A 17,233-nucleotide genomic window follows, 5' to 3' on the forward strand; every position below is an offset into this window, starting at 1 on the left:
AAATGTATTGCTAGACATCATTTTAATGTACCACAACAAGGGAAATGACTTTAAAGGTACCATGAAATTACTTGCATAACTGGAAGTGACAGTAAATATTCTTTACCATAGTTTTTCATAATTCACAAGGGCACTTGTTCCTTACTATAGAGCCAATAGTTTTTAAATAACATTTGTAAATTGTACCTAGGTACAGCTTTTATATCTATTTTAGAGGACTAGATTATATGAATACCAAAATGCAGAAACTGTAACCGTTACATTCCTTACTGAGAATGCACCTATCTAGACTCTGCACCTTGATTCACTGGTTCTTCTGTTACTTCTCCAGCTCTCATACTCCAAAAAAGATTCCACTTCCTAACACTGGCTTACTTTACCACAGAATTCTTCAGAAGTTGCAAGCATTGTACCAATAAGTTTATTTTTTTTTTCTCTGATAATGAATGGGAGGAAAACGTAACAAAACAATACTCTGGAAAAAGAACTTCTAAGAACTCCTAATTATGGTTCATTTAAACTTTCAGGTAGCATAGCTATAAAACAACAAACACCAAACTCTTGGACCAAGAGAAAGCTGCAAAATTTACATATCATTAGCTGCCACAAGCTTATCAGAGCCTCACAATTTTTACTGTCCGTACCATTCTGTGACCAAGCCTGGATCACATCGCTATTCTGCAAGATGAGTGAGCAACAGAAGTCAGCCTAGGGAAGCACTACCTCAAGGCAAAGAGAATAACCACGTACCAAACAATAAAAAAGAAAATAAACAAACCAGCAAGAACTACCCAGAATATATTTTGCGAAAGCATAATACCAACCTGTCCTACTCATCATAGCTTGAAAAACCACATCTCAGTTGGCTCATATCATGAGCATACAAGAAAAAAGGAGAGATGTGAGATGTGAAATATTAGTGGGTAGCACATGTAAATCCAGATTAATCGATTCTGCTGCTTTTGTTCATCAGCTTCCATAGCCGCAGACATTAATCAACTTAAGCATGTACTACACCAGGTCAAAATTAAACCCAATGAAAAGGAATTTAACTTAAGCTAGAACAGCCTACACAAGGGGTAAAATGACAGTAACAAGACTTCTTCCAAGATGAAAGTCTTCCTACTGTGATGAGAAGGGAAGTTTACTTGGCTGGAGGCTTCTCTGCAATCACAGCATGACTGTTTCCAGGTGCTAAGTGCTAACAGAGTCAGAGACAACCGAATAAGCTAATTCAAGTTCTTGTCATTTCAAGAGTTACTTCACTCTGGTTTTAGAAAGCTGTAAAACTCTGGTCTGCTGTCCCAGAACATGCTTCAACAATCTCTGGCTGTGGAGGCAAGACTTCAAAGATGATCCTTCTGGGTCCAAAAGCTTGAACTGGGATAGGTGGAGGAAGGATTTTCTTGAGACCTACGTGTTGGTTGTTCAGTTGAGTGGAGGAAGTAAAGAACAGCAGAACTAAGAATGTCAGAGGCAGTTTTTAAGCTTACACTTAGACATTCAACTGAGATGTCAACTATCTGGCCTTCAGCCCAAACATAGTCCTCTTCCAGCCCATGAATGCAAACAAGGTACCAAAGCAAGACTGACAGGATCGGGAAGTAGCTAATATTGTCCAATTTGTGCAACTCCAGGTGATATTTCTTTCAATAAGCCACATCAAACTTAACTTGAAATATCTTTAAACAAAGAGAATTTAATAATACTACCAAACACACTTCCAACAAAACATATATTTTCAATAAGCTGTTCATTTAATAAGTGATACAATTTCCCTGAATTTTCTGAATACACATTAAGAATAGGAAAAAACCACAAGTATTAAACACTTCTATACATTGTATCCAGATGGTTAGCAAAATGTTATACTTCCCAAGTATTTATTACCATTCTGTAAAAGAAAATAAATACAATATCAAGTTAAACCAGTCAGTCCCCTACACAACATCCTACAATGCATATCTACCTCAGTCTTTCCATTAATCATCAACATTTTAATGAGATTCTTAATTTTTCTTTTCTTCTTAAGATTTTCTAAGTGTATCTATGTACACACAATTACTACTCTATCCATAAAACAAAACATACAGAAACAGACTGCTGGTACTCTCATCTCAGCCTGTGCTTTTCTCTACAGGTTCAGAGAAAACTTGATTTAAAAAAAAAAAAAACAAACAGGAAAAGGTACCATCTATGGCTTTTAACAACACAGAAAGGGAGAGCAGATTAGAAATAATCTTCCACACGTAGAAGTACATTAATTAATCAAGGTTTAAAAAGCTCTGCTACCTCAATGGTATTTTTGTTGGTGCAAGTCAGTCAACTAGACTTCTTATGCTGGTTCTAGCACCTTGAACTCCACTAAGCAGATAAACATGGCCAAGCTTTAGCCTCATTGCACACTTGCAGCTTCCATGACATTTACTCTGCTTGGGAGAACATATGAAATAACAAAAGAAATATGAATTGTGGCAAGATCTTGTTTGCCGAGTTGTTACAGCCCTCCAGATATGATGAGGAAAAGCATGTCAGGTCACAGCTAGAAATCCAGCACTGCTTACCACACAGCCAACATGTACATCCAATTCATTCAACTGGAGTTCAAACTAACAAGCAATGGTAATTAGAAGGACTTTATTGATAGATGAAGGAAGATGAAGAAATGCATCTATAGAATTGAGTTTATAACCTAACAATGAAGGACATGAGAAAGAAGCCTTCTTTGTCTTTACTGGTTAAGGTCTTCTCCTAAGCCTTCCTGGTTGTATATGAGCAACCAAATCTGGGGAGAGAAGTACTATTCACACAAGAAGTCGAAAGCAAGCTTAAGATACACAGGTACATGGGACCAGAAGGGAAGGAGCTCACGAACGACACTGCAAAGCTGCTGTCATCTCTGAAACATCATGGTGAACAAGTCCTCCAAGAAGGGCAAGTTTCAGGCTCTTTTTGGAGGAAGGGCATGAAAGATCATGGTAACTACAGACTGGTCTGCCTCATCTCAGTTTGTGGGAAAGTTAAGAAACAAAAACCTCGCAAAAAGTAGTTGGAAGTAATTTCCAGACTCAAAGGTGACTGGAAATAGCCAGACTAGTTTTGCCGTAAGTAACGCTGCTGCTTTCACCAATGAAATGACAAGCTCTGAATGACAGGAGTGCACTGGCAATCCTTTGCACTAAGTTTAGTGGGATTTTGACATCGTCTTTCCCACAGCACCTTTGTAGCCAAACTGAGGAGACGTGGACCGAATACAACACTGGTTAAGCACTGACTGGAGAACCAGGCTGAAAGGGTTCAAAAGCTAACTGGAGGCCAACTGCAAGTACCGCTTGATTTCCAGAAGACCACAAACAAGTGGAATGTTTGATAATGCTGGGTGCTAGAGCTTCCATTCAGAGGAAATGACAGCCGGAGAAACTTACAAAGAACTTTATGAAACACAATCAAGGCAAAAACCAGACCCCTGAACCTTGCACAAAACTACTCCATCCATTATCATAGGCCGTGGAATAACTGGCCAGGATCACTTCTGCAGAAAAAGATGTAGAGGCTCTGATGGACAGCAGGTTGGACATGAATCAACAAGTTAACCACATATCAGGCTACATTAGGAAGATTAAACGCAGTGGGTTGAGAGGAGTGATTGCTTTCTATGGCCAGTCTTCGTGCAGGCTCATGTGGAATACTGAGTCTGGCTTTCAGGTCCCTTCTTATTCCTCTGACAAAGAAGATCTGTTAACAAGATAGGAGTCTAGAAGGATGCCACCACAATGGCTATCTGGTTGGAGGACATAAAATTCAAAGAAGCTGAGAGGAGCAGGACTGTTTTACTTACATAAGAGAAGGCTACAGGGAGCTGGGAACAGCACAATCTGATAGAGGTCTTCTACTACCTCAAGGTGAAGGTCAGAGCTAGCCAAATTTGTCTAAGTTACAGAACTCAAAAAACCTCTGAGGATGCAAAACGAAAGGAGACAAAGTTGACAATTGGTAGCAAAGGCAATTCCAGCCTTTGGACACAAGGAAAAATGTATTTTAACCAGGAGAGTTGGTAAGCACTGAAATAGCTGCCCAGAAAGGTATTGGAATCCCTACCCTCGGAAACCAGGCAGGACCCTGAACAACTCAAATTATCCTTGAAGTTAGCCTGGATGCAATCATTAGCCTGAACTACACTGATTGCAGAGGTCCTTTCCTACTTTAATTTTATCAATTCATCTAGAGAGAGAGTTCCCCATTACTAAATAAGACACCAATTTCACTTCAATATGAATGGCCACACCAGGTAAGACCTAAAAGTCTCTCCTCTGTCACTATCCCTTCTCTAACATCCAGAAAGGGGATGGCACTTGAAAAAAAGGCAAGAACATAAAGTTATTAATCCTAAATAGTCTCTTTGGGCTTCTTGGACCAGAGGTGGGAGTTTTATAGTAGAAACACCACAGGGTGTTTCTCATCCATGAAGTTTGCTGGTTGCTGTTGACCTGTAAAGTTTTAGCAGTGGAACATCCTGTGGTGAGACATTCCACAGCCTTGTGCATTGTGTGAAGACACATGTCTTGCTTTTGACTTATCAACTGCTAGCTTAATTTGAAAGCCTTTTCATCTTGTTTTGGAAGCAAAGAAGAGAACGTTCACTCTCTCCTATGCCTCTCATGTCTCTTGAGACTCAAGAGGCTTCTTTCTAAACCATTCTTTGACGCCAGCCATTCTATATCTCTAGTAATTCTTGCCCTTTTGTAGACAATTTTCCCACTCTACTACATTCTTTTTCAGGATGAGAGAAGGGAGAAAATAGGAGTAACTCATACTACCCGTGAGAAGAAAAAACATGGATTTGTTATGTAATAAGGTTCTCTATTATTCCCTTTCCCAACACTTTTGTCCTATGTTTGTCAGCATTAACCTGATAATTCCCAGAAAACTTTCACTATAACCAAGATCCACTGAATAATGATAACCATTTCCAAGTTATTGTGTATTTAAGACTAAGATTGCTTTTCTTTCAACGATACCTAAAAACTGAATATTGACAAGTGAAGTGTGATACAATTACATTTATTTTGATACCCATTCTGCCTCTCTTTGTTCTTCTCTCATGCTTCACACTTGGGTTGTATCTGTAATACTTCCATTATATTCATATCATCAAGGAAACAGGATCACAGAATCTTAAGGGTTGGAAGGGACTTTGAAAGTTCATCCAGTCCAACCCCCCTGCCAGAGCAGGAGCACCTAGAGTAGGTCACACAGGAACTCATCCAGGTGGGTTTTGAATGTCTTCAGAGGAGACTCCACAACCCATCTGGGCAGCCCCTTGCAGTGTTCCCTCACCCTCACAGGGAAGAAATTCTTCCTTGTATTTCTTTGTAACCTCTTGTGTCACAGCTTATACCCCTTGCCGTATCATTGGTCATCATTGAATCATGATACTCTGTCCTCCGGGTGGTTCAAACAACTGAATATCAGCAGTATGGGAAGAGACACCAGCAGAAGCCTAACAGTAATCTCCTTCCATTACAGAAATTGGCTGCTAAATACTGAGGTTTGTTTCTTATCTTGCCCTGTTACCTATCCACATAAACACATCCTTCTCTCAAAGAGTTCCAGGTAATGGAAATTTCAGCCCCCATCCCCCTATTCAATAACATAAATTCATCAGACAAATCTTGCACCTTTTTTTTTTCCCCCCCCCCAACATAAAAATCCAGTATCTTTGCATGGCACGACTTTCCTTTTAAAGAAGTTAACTGAGGTACATGATTCCATATTTAATTACTCAGGATAGTACTTCTGCATCAATAAATCACTACTTGGAAGGGGAAAATCAATTACATGTATTAAGAACATCACTAAGACTTAAGTAGAAGCACCGAAACAAAGTCTTCTACTTGGTCTTTCTTTCAGTAGTATTCAAAAGAAGCCCCACACTACTTGAGCATTTACTGGAGAATTTCTAGAGACTTAAGGGGAAGACTGGACATGGGAGAAAGGTATTTTCTCTAAGCCAAATAAGCTTATAAAATGTGTTCCATCCTACATTTCTACTCCTTTAGCCATATAGGATGTTAGGCCAAAGGGTAATGGCTACTGCAGTAAACTTCAAATACCAGCTTGATGCTGCCCACAAGTTTTCCCAACTGGTGCACTGTAATACTGAAAGACTGAATTGCAGATGTTTCTTTCATAACTAAACTTTGTGACAAATGTAAGCCTTTATCCTCCCATAAGTCTTTAGCCTTACACTAGACCTTTAGCACACCAGTTCTCAAACCGATCTGGTTAAATCCTACAACACAGGCTAGATTACACCTTCACTTACACAGATTCAAGACTAAGAAACTCCAAATGAAAATGGAAATGAAAAGCCAAATAATCTCTCTTAGACCACAACATCAACAAAAAAGTTTCTACCCCACAGTGACTGCATATAGGAAACTAGCTCAGATGTACCAGAAAAACAGAAAGTAAACATCAGTTTGGATAGCTATTTTGTGGTTGTTGGAAATTATAGAGTAAGAGTGATAGTTCAAATAACATAATAAGGAAGAATTACTTGGTGGTGAAAGTTAGACCATTAAGTAATCTTCAGCCTCCTTTTAACAGGAATTTTCAAAGGTTTATTTTCTAAAAACTGTTTTTTACCAAAACCAGTATAGATGATCAAAAAAAAAGCATATTTGCAATTCTGAAAATGGACATCTGATTTACTCCCATATTCAGGAGGAAGAAGTTAATCAGATCTTGACAGCAGTAGTAACTCCCATGCAGGGTAGTTTTAACTGTATATTCTGATGTTACTGGTGTCTGTGTTCTTTACTGTTCCAGTCTCCCAGCTGAAAGCAACTCCTTACCACATAAGATGTAGATTTTTTTGAAACCCAAATACCTATGCTGTGTATCTTCTCAAATTAACTTAATCATGGACAACAGTGAATTTGAAATGGATTTTTAAAAACCTTTTCAGGTACACAAAGGCAGATAACTAGTTGGAAGAAAAATAAAGTTTCAAGAAAAAAAAAAATAAAAGAATCCTACCAGATTAGGTGGGGGGAACCATTACAGAACTACGCTCTCCTTTCAAGGGTCAGAAAAATGATGTGCTTCCTCTCCTCAATCGTGTTAGCTTATAACACCTGAAAAGCACCAGAAATTTTTATGAATCTACATGTCTTCAAGAGAATTCACTTGAAGACTTTGAGGTATAAATAAGCTTTATCAAATGCCATATATTGTGCTCTTACATGAAATTAAGCCTAGCCAAAGTTAGGTAGGGAAAAGGAAGTAAAAGTACAGTGCTGAAACTGCCTTTCAAAAAAAAAAAAAAAAGAGGCAAAGACAATTTAGCTCTACTTGATACAAGAGGAAAGAGGAAGTGTATAGGAATATAGAAGAAAAACTAAGCATCTCCTAAACAGTTTAATAAAGAAACAGTGTCAAGAGAAAAGGTAAATCCAGCAAAAAACACCTTTGAGCATTGTTTCCTTGAGACTATATTAGATCTCCGTTTTCATTTTCAACAAACCAGAAAAGTAGAAGACATCTATTATACATGATGCCATTTGAAAAATGAGGCAAGGTACAATAAACTACAGCAAATATTTCCTCTGATAACAATTAAGCATTTCCATGCAGAATTACTGAAATTATCTATTTTTATACACTTTTTATTTCTTCCTCTGTAACTCTTGGATTATTTCAGAACTTAGTCAGCATCATGATTTGTCACAGAGCTCTTCCAAAATGTGAATTACATCACCACTTATTCACAGAACGAATTCTTCTGATGCATAGCTCTTATCAGTCCCTGGAAACAGTAATTTTTTCCCTCATTCTAGCCAAAAATCAAAAAAAGAAAACAAAGTTAAAAAAAAAGGAGTAGTATATTTCAGGAATGAGAGGCTTAGAGTAATAGTTAGATTTAAGCAAGTAAAAGCATTTACAGAAAGTCTTGAAAACATACAGATAAAAACAGATAAAATTCCATAAGCCTAAACACAGTTGGAGACCATTTGGATTTTAGAAGAATGGTTCTTTGTAAGAACAGTTGCAATGTTGCTCAAGTATAAAGCTTAATAGCTTCCTCTAGTTAAAAACTTGTCAATTTTACCACTCAGGAAGACCAGAGCAGCCACGTCTAGAAGGAAAATATCATTACAATATTCCAAGCTCCTACTTCAATACAGGAGAGAATTAGCAGCAAAAATTCTTGGACTATCCATCTGCCACACACATACTTAATCAACAGAAACAATTGTGAGCCTTCAAAATATCATCCTTTTGCACAAATTGCTACTAACTTCTGAATATATTACAAACTTTTGATAAAGGCTTCCAAAACCAAAACTCTTTTACAGTTATATAAAACTGTCTTCCACCCTTATGTAAGCAAACTGACAGCCATTTTAGAGTTCCATTCAGAGCCATATTAGGGACAGCAGGGACCAGTCACTTGCAATACACTTGTTCATAGGTGCCATCTTGGACTCGTGCCTCCACAGAAATTTTGTCACTTTTCTTCTTTTAGTAGAAGTATTTGAGTACTAACAAAGACCTAAGCACTCCTCTCTGTCTGAAGAGCCAGTTGAGTTGCGAAGCTAAGGCTACACAGCAGGTCTGTGACCTGCACAAGTCCCTTCATTTGTTTTGATCCTTCTTTCTTCTCCAAGTATTTGTTCATTTTAATCACAGTATCATCACTTTAAACGAAAGAGGCCACCATTCTCCATGTTTGTAGAGTTCAGACACCGTGATACTGGCTGGAGCCTTTAAGCTAGGGTTCCCATTTCCAATCAGATTGCTCCCAAAATAACCTATTCCAGATGAAGTTACAGGATTTCTCCTAAGACAAATAGCAGGCATGTTATCAGAACATAAGAATGACCAAAGTTTGACTCAATATATTACCTGGTTTTAGTTCTCACTAGTTTACAATTCAAGGTAATCCACAGAGAACTCAAAAGAAGCTGAAGTGAACCAAAAGTAGGTTGTGAAACAGTTAGATTACTATCAAAATAAAGATATCTTGACAAAAACTTGTTTTATTTAAATATGAATAAAGTATTCTAAGCAACAAAGTTACATCAGTATTCTGCCTTCTGGGTTAGCAAATACTTCTCCACATAGAATACTTTCAGACTGCAAGCTATGGGAGGCTAAGTCTACCTTGAAGGCAGGTTACAATGAGTGATGTATTTTGCCAGCACAGTCTCATAGCAACTACCCAAATAGTACTTTCTTAAATCTCTGTGTACCAAAGGGTACACTTATGCTGATTAGTACAGGAACTACTGAACAGAAAGACCATGGAAAGAGGTTTGGAGAGATGAGAAAACTTGACACTGGGTGGTCCTTAACATCCCTCAAGAGCTGTACTCCTATCACGCTAAGTTGTGAAGCGTTTTCCTCCCATTACAATATCACAGAATCACAGAATATTAAGGGTTGGAAGGGACCCTGAAAGATCATCCAGTCCAACTCCTCTGCCACTCTGCCAGAGCAGGATCGCCTAGAGTAGGTCACACAGTAACTCATCCAGGTAGGTTTTGAATGTGTCCAGAGAAAGCGACTCCACAACCCATCTGGGCAGCCCGTTAACAGTGTTCCATCACTCCCACAGGGAGGAAGTTTTTCCTTACTTTTCTTTGGATCCTCTTATGCTCCAGCTTGTACCTGTTGCCCCTTGTCCTAGCATTGGCCATCACTGAGAACAGCCTGGCTCCACCCTCCTGACACCTGCCCTTTATGTATTTGTAAACATGAATGAGGTCACCCCTCAGTTTCCTCTTCTTCAAGCTAAATATCTAGCAAATGTTTGAAGCTCATCTTTACTCTTGTTTCTCAGCTCTCAAAAATACCCACTCACTAAACCAAGAATCAAGGACTTCACAGACATTCTTGCTTAATGTCAACATCTAAAGGCTCCAACATGTTAACTACCATACAAACACATAATTTTTATACCAGAAAACATACACCAACTTAAATCACAAGATCACAGGGCAGTGTCCTGTGAAAACACTACAAGTATGTTGCAACTGTGAATTGCAACATCAGATAAGTATTCACTTTGAACATACTAACAGGAGGTCATCGGTAAAATGTTTGAGAGTATTTTTCTTGAACACTTCTACTTACTTTTACTGTGTTTTCTGCTCCCATTAATCACTTTAATATGTGTTTTAGAGAGTGTGAGCAAGGGTGGAAGACCAATTCCCATAGGAGCCAACTCCTACTTCAGCTGCTTTCCAATGTCAAACTTACTCTGAAGTCCCACAGTATGAGATTTTTCTTAAAAAAAACAGCAGCAGGCAGAGCCCAGTGCAGAACAGCAGCAGCACAAAGGATGTTACGCTTGTTTGCTGATGTGCACATGTGATATGTTGAAACAGGAAGCGCTTTATTCAGCAACACACAAATGAACGTACGGTATGGACATTCAATGTATGCTTGGTGAGTCAGAGCACCTACTTTGAAGAGGGATTTAATGTGAGATATGAGCGTTCACATTGAGTTAGTACAAAGCTGATTGGTACTAAGATTCATGTTTGGCTTATTGTGTCTTCTACTTGAAAAGCACTTCACAAATCAGGTACTGATCTAGAAGCAGCACGTATTTTTGTTGTACACTGACATACTGACAGTGCATTACATGTTTAAAGTTCTGCCCAAAATGCTTTCTCTGAACTACTTTCGCTGCTCTGTGTTCAAAGTTTTCTCAAGAGTACTCATAGCTCATAATGTCAAAGTACAAAGCCATGTTCAAAAACAACTACTTACATCGAAGCTTACGAACAGAAAAAAAACACTGCAACCAATTAGACAAAAAAATCATCTTTCACCTTTTCTGCTTCAGTGGGAAAAGGAAGTTGACCTGAACTCTTTGTCACCTTCATTAGTGACCTACAGGATGAGTCAGGGTGCCCTTCCAAAGTCTGCAGATGATACAAAACTGAGAGCAGTTGTTAATATGCCAGATAATTACATTGCCATTCACAGGAATCTCAACAGGCTGGAGAAATGGGCAAACAAGAACCTAACGAAACTCAAAGGGAAACATGAAGTCCTGTATTTGAGAAGGAGCAGCCACATGCAGCAGTACACGCTAGAGACCAACACCTTGGAAAGCAGCTTTGCAGGACTTGGGGTCCCCGTGGACAAGTTGCCCATGAGACAGCAACAAGCCCTTGCAGCAAAGGCCAAAAGAACCCTGGGATGTGTTAGGAAAAACGTTGCCAGCAGGACAAGGAAGATGACCCTTCCCCTCTACTCAGCACGCATTAGGCTCTAAGTGCTGTATCCAGTTCTGAGCCTGTAGCACAAGAGAGACGTGGACATACCAGAATGAGTAAAGCAGAAGACCTCAAAGATTACCAACAGATGGGAGCATTACACATATGAAAAGAGACTGAAAGCTGGGACTGTTTAACTTTCAGAAGAAAAGGCTCAAGGGAAGTCTCATCCACATGCATAAATGCCTGACAGGGAAGCAAAGAAGATGAAGCCAGACTACTCTCAGCAGTGCTCAGTAAAAGGACAAAAGGCAATGGGCACACACTGAAACGTAGAAAATTCCACGGAAACCAAAGTTTATATATACATAATTTTTTAGATCATAACAGTGGTCAAACATTGGAAAAGGTTTGTCAAGAGAGGCTTAATTCTCCATCTTTGAGAAAACCAAGATCAGAACAACTAGCTCTTGTTGAGGGGAGGCTATTGGACTAGTTCGTCTCCAGAGGCCCTTTCTAACCTCAGTTACTCTGCTATTCCATAGACTCAGGACAGAAACAACACACACTCTCCATAATCCCACTCTGCTATTTGCATCCCTCTTCAGTACTCAGGTAAACATGGGTATTTCCATGAGAAATTAATAAATAACTTATTAAACCTACCACCAGCATTTCCCCTGCCACAGCTGCCAACACAAGAAGCCAAACAGCAGCTCTGAGAAGGTGCTCAAGTATTTTGGGTTTCTATAGCTTTCCTTTTGATCAGCTGTTTGCTAAAGCCCTTGCAGTCCAGGACATCAAGCTAACACTAAACTGTTTGCCAAAGACCAACCCAGATAAGAATATTTTCACAAATGATCATTCCTGCTTTCAGGTCTTCTACCTTCCAGTTTCAGGGTCTTACTCTATGTAGTTTGCTAGTTCAGTTTAATAATTACTCACACTTTCAAAGATATGGATGACTTATCTAGCTTCCTGTCATCACTTGTTTATTAATGTTTCAGCAGAGAACTACAATAACAATGTTCACATTCATTCATTTTTAAATTGCCAGCTTTCACATTACATGTGCTCAGATGAAAACAGCATAATTCCCCATCAGCAGGCTTTTTTTAAAAAAGATTCCACAGCACTTGGAGGAAGAATAGCTGGCAACCTTCTTGTCCTTGAGAAGGAAGAAGGAACTGGAGTGAGGGGGAATATTCAAGTTTTTTTTTTTTGCACACTTCAATAGCTTCCCTAGATTCAGTCTATTTACTTCCCTTGAGCTGAATTGTTGAAGAACGGCTGAAGCATTTCCACTCCTGAAGCAAACACAATTTAGCTATGGAAAAGGGATTTCCCTTTGCAGTTTTAAGCACTCTTTCACATAAAAGGCACTCTGTGGAACACACTGTAAATCTAGAGCTATTACACAACTATTATCTAGTGATGTTGGCATGAGGAAGCTAGAGGGAGGAAACAGGAAGGATACAAATGCAAGTCTACAATCTTTTATATTTTACTCACATCAGGGAAAATCACCAGTGCTCAGAGCTCCAAGAAAAAAATATTTCAGCTGCTGCATTGGTGGACAAAACTAAAAAAAATTCAAATTACATGCAAATGTTTCACACTAGAAATAAAAATTCACAGAGGCTCAGTCCCACAGAAACTTGTGAGCACCTCTCTCCAAATGAGCAAAATGGGACTTGACATAAACTTACTTCAGTAGACTTCAGCCTTAGTGTTCATTTCTCCCTGCTGCTTTTTCACTTCCACCACTAAAATGTTTTGATATGACTCACAGTTAAGAATATTTAAGAGAACACATTCAAAGGATCTGAGCAGACACTGTTCTGGCAGGTTTTTTAAACAATGAAAAATGCTATTAAAGATTACAGGAACAACTCAGTAGTTGAATGAGTGCTGAGAAGAATCAATAAACATCACTTTTGCTAGGAAATAAAGAGTTCCAGTGCAAAGATGTCTCATCCTCTTACTATTTGGCTTCCCAACTTTACAAACAACATTCCATTTTCTTCTGTATATTTTTATTAAGATTTTTCAGATTAAGATTGCTTGTGGCAATAAAAGAATTAGTCTAAAATATTCCCTACCTTTTAAATGCCTGGCACCTTGACAATTCAACTCAAGTCATAAGCAGCAAAACAAAACCTCACTGATCCTCACTACCAGTAATATTTCAGGAATGTAACAAGCAAAGCTGTGATAACAACTGGAATACAACTGAAATGCAGACTTAAACGATCATCATAACTTTAAATGCCTTCACATTGTTCTGGCTGTAGAAAATACTAGAGTGCTCTTTACAGCTATTTTAGAATTTAAGGCTGATGTTGTCAGCTTTAAAGCACTTCACAATGACAGAAATAAGCCTTCACATGCAAAACGGAAATCAACACTTGGTCCTCCTGCGTAGTGGACCTCAGCAGAATGAGGCTAGGAGAGTGGAGAAGAACATGTACAAGAACATGGCTAGAAAACCTGCAAAACAAACACTGCAAAGAGCCCACAGTATTCAGTGGGTGAAAGCACAGCATGATCTCAGCACAGCAAAGTTTACTTTACATAAACATCTTCTATAGATGAAAAAAATGGTGATACACCGACAGGAGAGATGTTTAAATGAGCATTTTGCAATAGAGATCCTTCTACCTCCCTTCCACAGTTATTGCTGTTAATGTGGTAGACCTACAGTAAACACAAGACTTCAAACAAAGGTTTCCATTGATAGAGCCAGTACCTTAACAGACGCTCCACGCTTTAATCAAACCATAAGTATTTGGCTTCTTCACCTCTACAGGTCTCCAGTCTTTTCCAGTACGTTTATCCCTTTTCATATTTTAAGCTCATCTCCATCTTTGGGGAACCAAGAAGCCAGGGAACCATATTCTACCACCACCATTCCCTCCCCTTTAACACGTCTCCTAACAACGCCACGTCGATTCAGCTGATCATCTGGGATGAGCACTGAAAGCAACCCTCGGTCCTCTCGAGCCATCCTTCACACGCCCCTGAACCCTCTCCCCCAGCCTGGCTCGGTCCGAGCCCTCTCCCCCCACCACATCCCCCTGTGACCACAGCTTCGCCTTGCCACCAGGACCTGGCTCGCCCTCCTCGGACAGCCGCTCCGTCTCTCAACGACCCTTTCGGTGTTCTCAGCGTGGCACGGGGCCCTCCCCCGTCACCTCGGGGCACAGAGACACCCGGGGAAAGCTGAATATTCCAGGCACGTCCCTCACCCTCTGCGGAGGGGGAGGGGAAAAGAAGCCGGAGAGGCAATAAACCGAGACGTCAAACGAAGAAAAGGGAGGACGGGCGGGTAGCGGCATGGTGGGAATCCCTCCCCACCCGCATCCCGCAACCCCAGGGGCCCCGGCAGCTCCTGAGACGGGGAGAGGGGAGGAAGAGGGGTCGGGCTGCCCGGCTCGCCAAACCCTTCTCTCCCCCTCAGCGCTGCTTCGGCGGGACGCCGAACGGCTTTACCCCTCTCCGCTGCGCCAGAGGAGGAGGAAGCGGCTCGGCACCCACCTTGAGAGTGGGATACTCCTGCACCTTCAAAGTCATTGAGAGCTGAGCAGCTGATTCCTGCACCGCCATCTTGGAATAGGCACCAACCTCCTCCCTCCTCCTCCTCCTCCCCCGCCCTCCCCCAGCCCGGACCGGAGGGAGCTACCTACAGCGCGCGCGGCATGACGGGCAATAAAGCCCTTCCTCCGCCCCATCCCTCATGGAGACGGGGCAAACCAACGGCGCTCCTTCCTGACCACGGCCCGCCCCCGCACCCCCCGCCGCCGCGGCGGCGTGGTACGCTCCGCGGGACAGTGGTGGCGGAAGAGCAACAGCGGAGCCACACGGGCCAGCCAATCGAAACCACCCTTCCGTACATTCCGTTTGTGCGCGTTGACACCGCCTTAAAGCTTGAGAAGCTGCGCCTGATTGGGCAGTGGTACGGAAACGGGCGGGGCCGCCTGGATGCGCGGACAAATCAAACGGAATTACGGCATCGAGATAGGCGGGACTTTGGGGGGTTATGGACATCCAGCCATCCAGTTGGGATAGAGAGGACCTTCCTGTCGCCCAATCAGAATCGGCCTTAGAGCTCAGTAGGAGGAACCTAAAAGTAAATTCTGGTGGTGACTTAAACGGCCGTTTAACGCCCCCCCGCAGGGGAGAGGCGGGGAGAAGGGCGGAGCACGAGGAGAGGGCGGGGCGCGCTTTGACAGGCAGGGCCCGCAGCCAATCGCGCTGCGCTGCACTGCTGACGGGCAGAGGGCTGAGCGAATAGCGAGCGCGCAGGGGGAGGATGGGCGGGGCGGCGGCGGCCTGGCGTGCGGCCGTGTGTATATTGGCCGGGGAGGGGAGGGAGGGCGCCGCTCCTACTAAGTTCCGTGGGGAGGAGAGAGTGAGTGAGAGTCAGTCAGGCGGAGGCGGCGGGAAGAGGTTTAAATAGCGGAGACAGCGTGAGTCCCCTTTCCCTCAGGTCCCTCTCCCCGGTGCTGGGCAGCTCCCGCGCACCCAGCCGCCGTTTTCCCCGGGGTAGTCGGGAGCGCCCAGTGCAGCTTCCCTTCCCTATCCCGCTGCAGAGCTGCTCTGCTCTCCTCTCACCTCTAAGTGCGAGGGCGGCCTCGAGTCGCCTCCGAGCCGCGGAGAGAGGGAGGCCGCGGCGGGTCTCCTCTCCCGGGAGGGCTGGCGCTAAGTTTCCCTGATGAGACGAGGCGCGGAGCTGGAGCAGCTCCGTTTACAGCCGGGCCAGTCTTGCCTTCCCCGCGGGGCAGGCGGGTGGGAAGGGGGGTTGGCTGCCGTTGCAGCCGTTGAGAAGCGTGCCCGGCTGGCGGGCAGCCTCTCCCACCGGCCCAGCGCCCTCCTCCCCGCGCCGGGCGTGCGCGGGCGAGCGGCGCAGCCCTGCGGCTCCCGCACGGCCCGGGGGGCGTCCCCCGCACTGGGGAGAGAGGGAGCTGCGCCGCCCCCCGCCCCGCCCGGTGCTCCCAGTGCCGGCGTGTGACACAACTTCGGAGCTGGGGCTTTCAGCTTCTGGGGTTTCCCTCTTTATTTTTTGTGGTGGTTCTTGCGGGCTGCCAGCTGTGTCTGGAGGGGATTGTGGCTCTGTGACTGGTGTAACGCGGCACTCGGAAGGCTTGCTTGTCTTGCTGACCGCTGTTCATTCCCTGAGAGTGGTCCACAGGAGTTAGTGGGACGTAAGGTGAAGAGCGCTGGTTTAAACGAACAAGTTTCCTTTCCATACTTTAAAGAGCCATGATCCTGCAGGCTGTTTCTACTTGTATGTCTGAGGGAATAAAAGCACTCTTGGAATATTAATCCTCTGGCTTCTGGTGTAAAAACTACCTTCTTGATAATATATAGAGTTAAATGTTTTGAGATTCAACCATAACATATGCCTTGTTAGTACCCTAAGTGGAGCTCCTCACTGTGATTCGAGCACCTTAGTGACTGAGACAGAAGATGCTTTGTCAGACCTTGAAGCTGTGAGGTCTGCAGCATGACGTTAATGAAGTGGAAACATACTGATCAGAGATTGAATGTGCAGTGATAGAAACTTTATTAGGTGGTTGAAGTCGGTGGCAAAGATTCTATCTCTCAATGCAGGTACTTGCCATTATCAACAGGTATCTTTCAGGTGGCATACTGTTGTGGTTAAAAGCTTGAAAGACACCCTAAAACCTGTACCCATTAATAATTGTGGTGGATTTTGCTGTCTAAACTTTGTGGTTAGATTGTTCCTTGTTCACAGGAGACTGTAGAAAAATAAACACAAACCTTTCCAGGACGATAAAGCACATTTAAACTTTCATGGTTTGAAAAAACTAGTCATATTTAACAAGTGTGTTTCTTGGAATACTCAATAGCTATTTCGAATGTGCATAGGGCCCTGTTGCACTTGAGAGCATCAATGCACCACAAAAGGCTAGTGGTAAATAAAAAACTGTGAAACCATGTAGTTGAGTGTTAGTTTCTCTTCAGCTTTGGACTGC

General features: G+C 42.4%; 2 protein-coding genes across 4 annotated transcripts in view; one reads left to right on the top strand and one right to left on the bottom strand.

Annotated features, from left to right (window-relative positions):
* MAEA (macrophage erythroblast attacher, E3 ubiquitin ligase) overlaps positions 1-15,013 on the bottom strand; it is a 53,650-nt gene extending 38,637 nt beyond the window's left edge. Inside the window, exons 1-2 of one of the 3 annotated variants that reach the window (XM_061993869.1) lie at positions 14,772-14,858; positions 7,042-7,139 (exon numbers count right to left, since the gene is read on the bottom strand). Coding sequence is in view for 2 of the 3 variants with exons in the window: in XM_061993867.1 (XP_061849851.1) it covers positions 14,772-14,840 (69 nt within the window). In the remaining variant the exon portion in view is untranslated. Of the gene's footprint in view, positions 1-7,041; positions 7,140-14,771; positions 14,865-14,920 lie in introns of those variants that run through there. The other 2 variants (XM_061993868.1, XM_061993867.1) reach the window with 2 other exon arrangements.
* A 625-nt stretch (positions 15,014-15,638) lies between these two features.
* Positions 15,639-17,233, top strand: part of CTBP1 (C-terminal binding protein 1) — a 257,618-nt gene continuing 256,023 nt past the window's right edge. The window contains exon 1 of the mRNA XM_061992281.1: positions 15,639-15,703. The gene's annotated coding sequence lies outside the window, so the exon portion shown is untranslated. The remainder of the gene's footprint in view (positions 15,704-17,233) is intronic.

The sequence above is a fragment of the Colius striatus genome, chromosome 3 (assembly GCF_028858725.1).
Source record: "Colius striatus isolate bColStr4 chromosome 3, bColStr4.1.hap1, whole genome shotgun sequence".
Classification (NCBI taxonomy): Eukaryota; Metazoa; Chordata; class Aves; order Coliiformes; family Coliidae; genus Colius; species Colius striatus.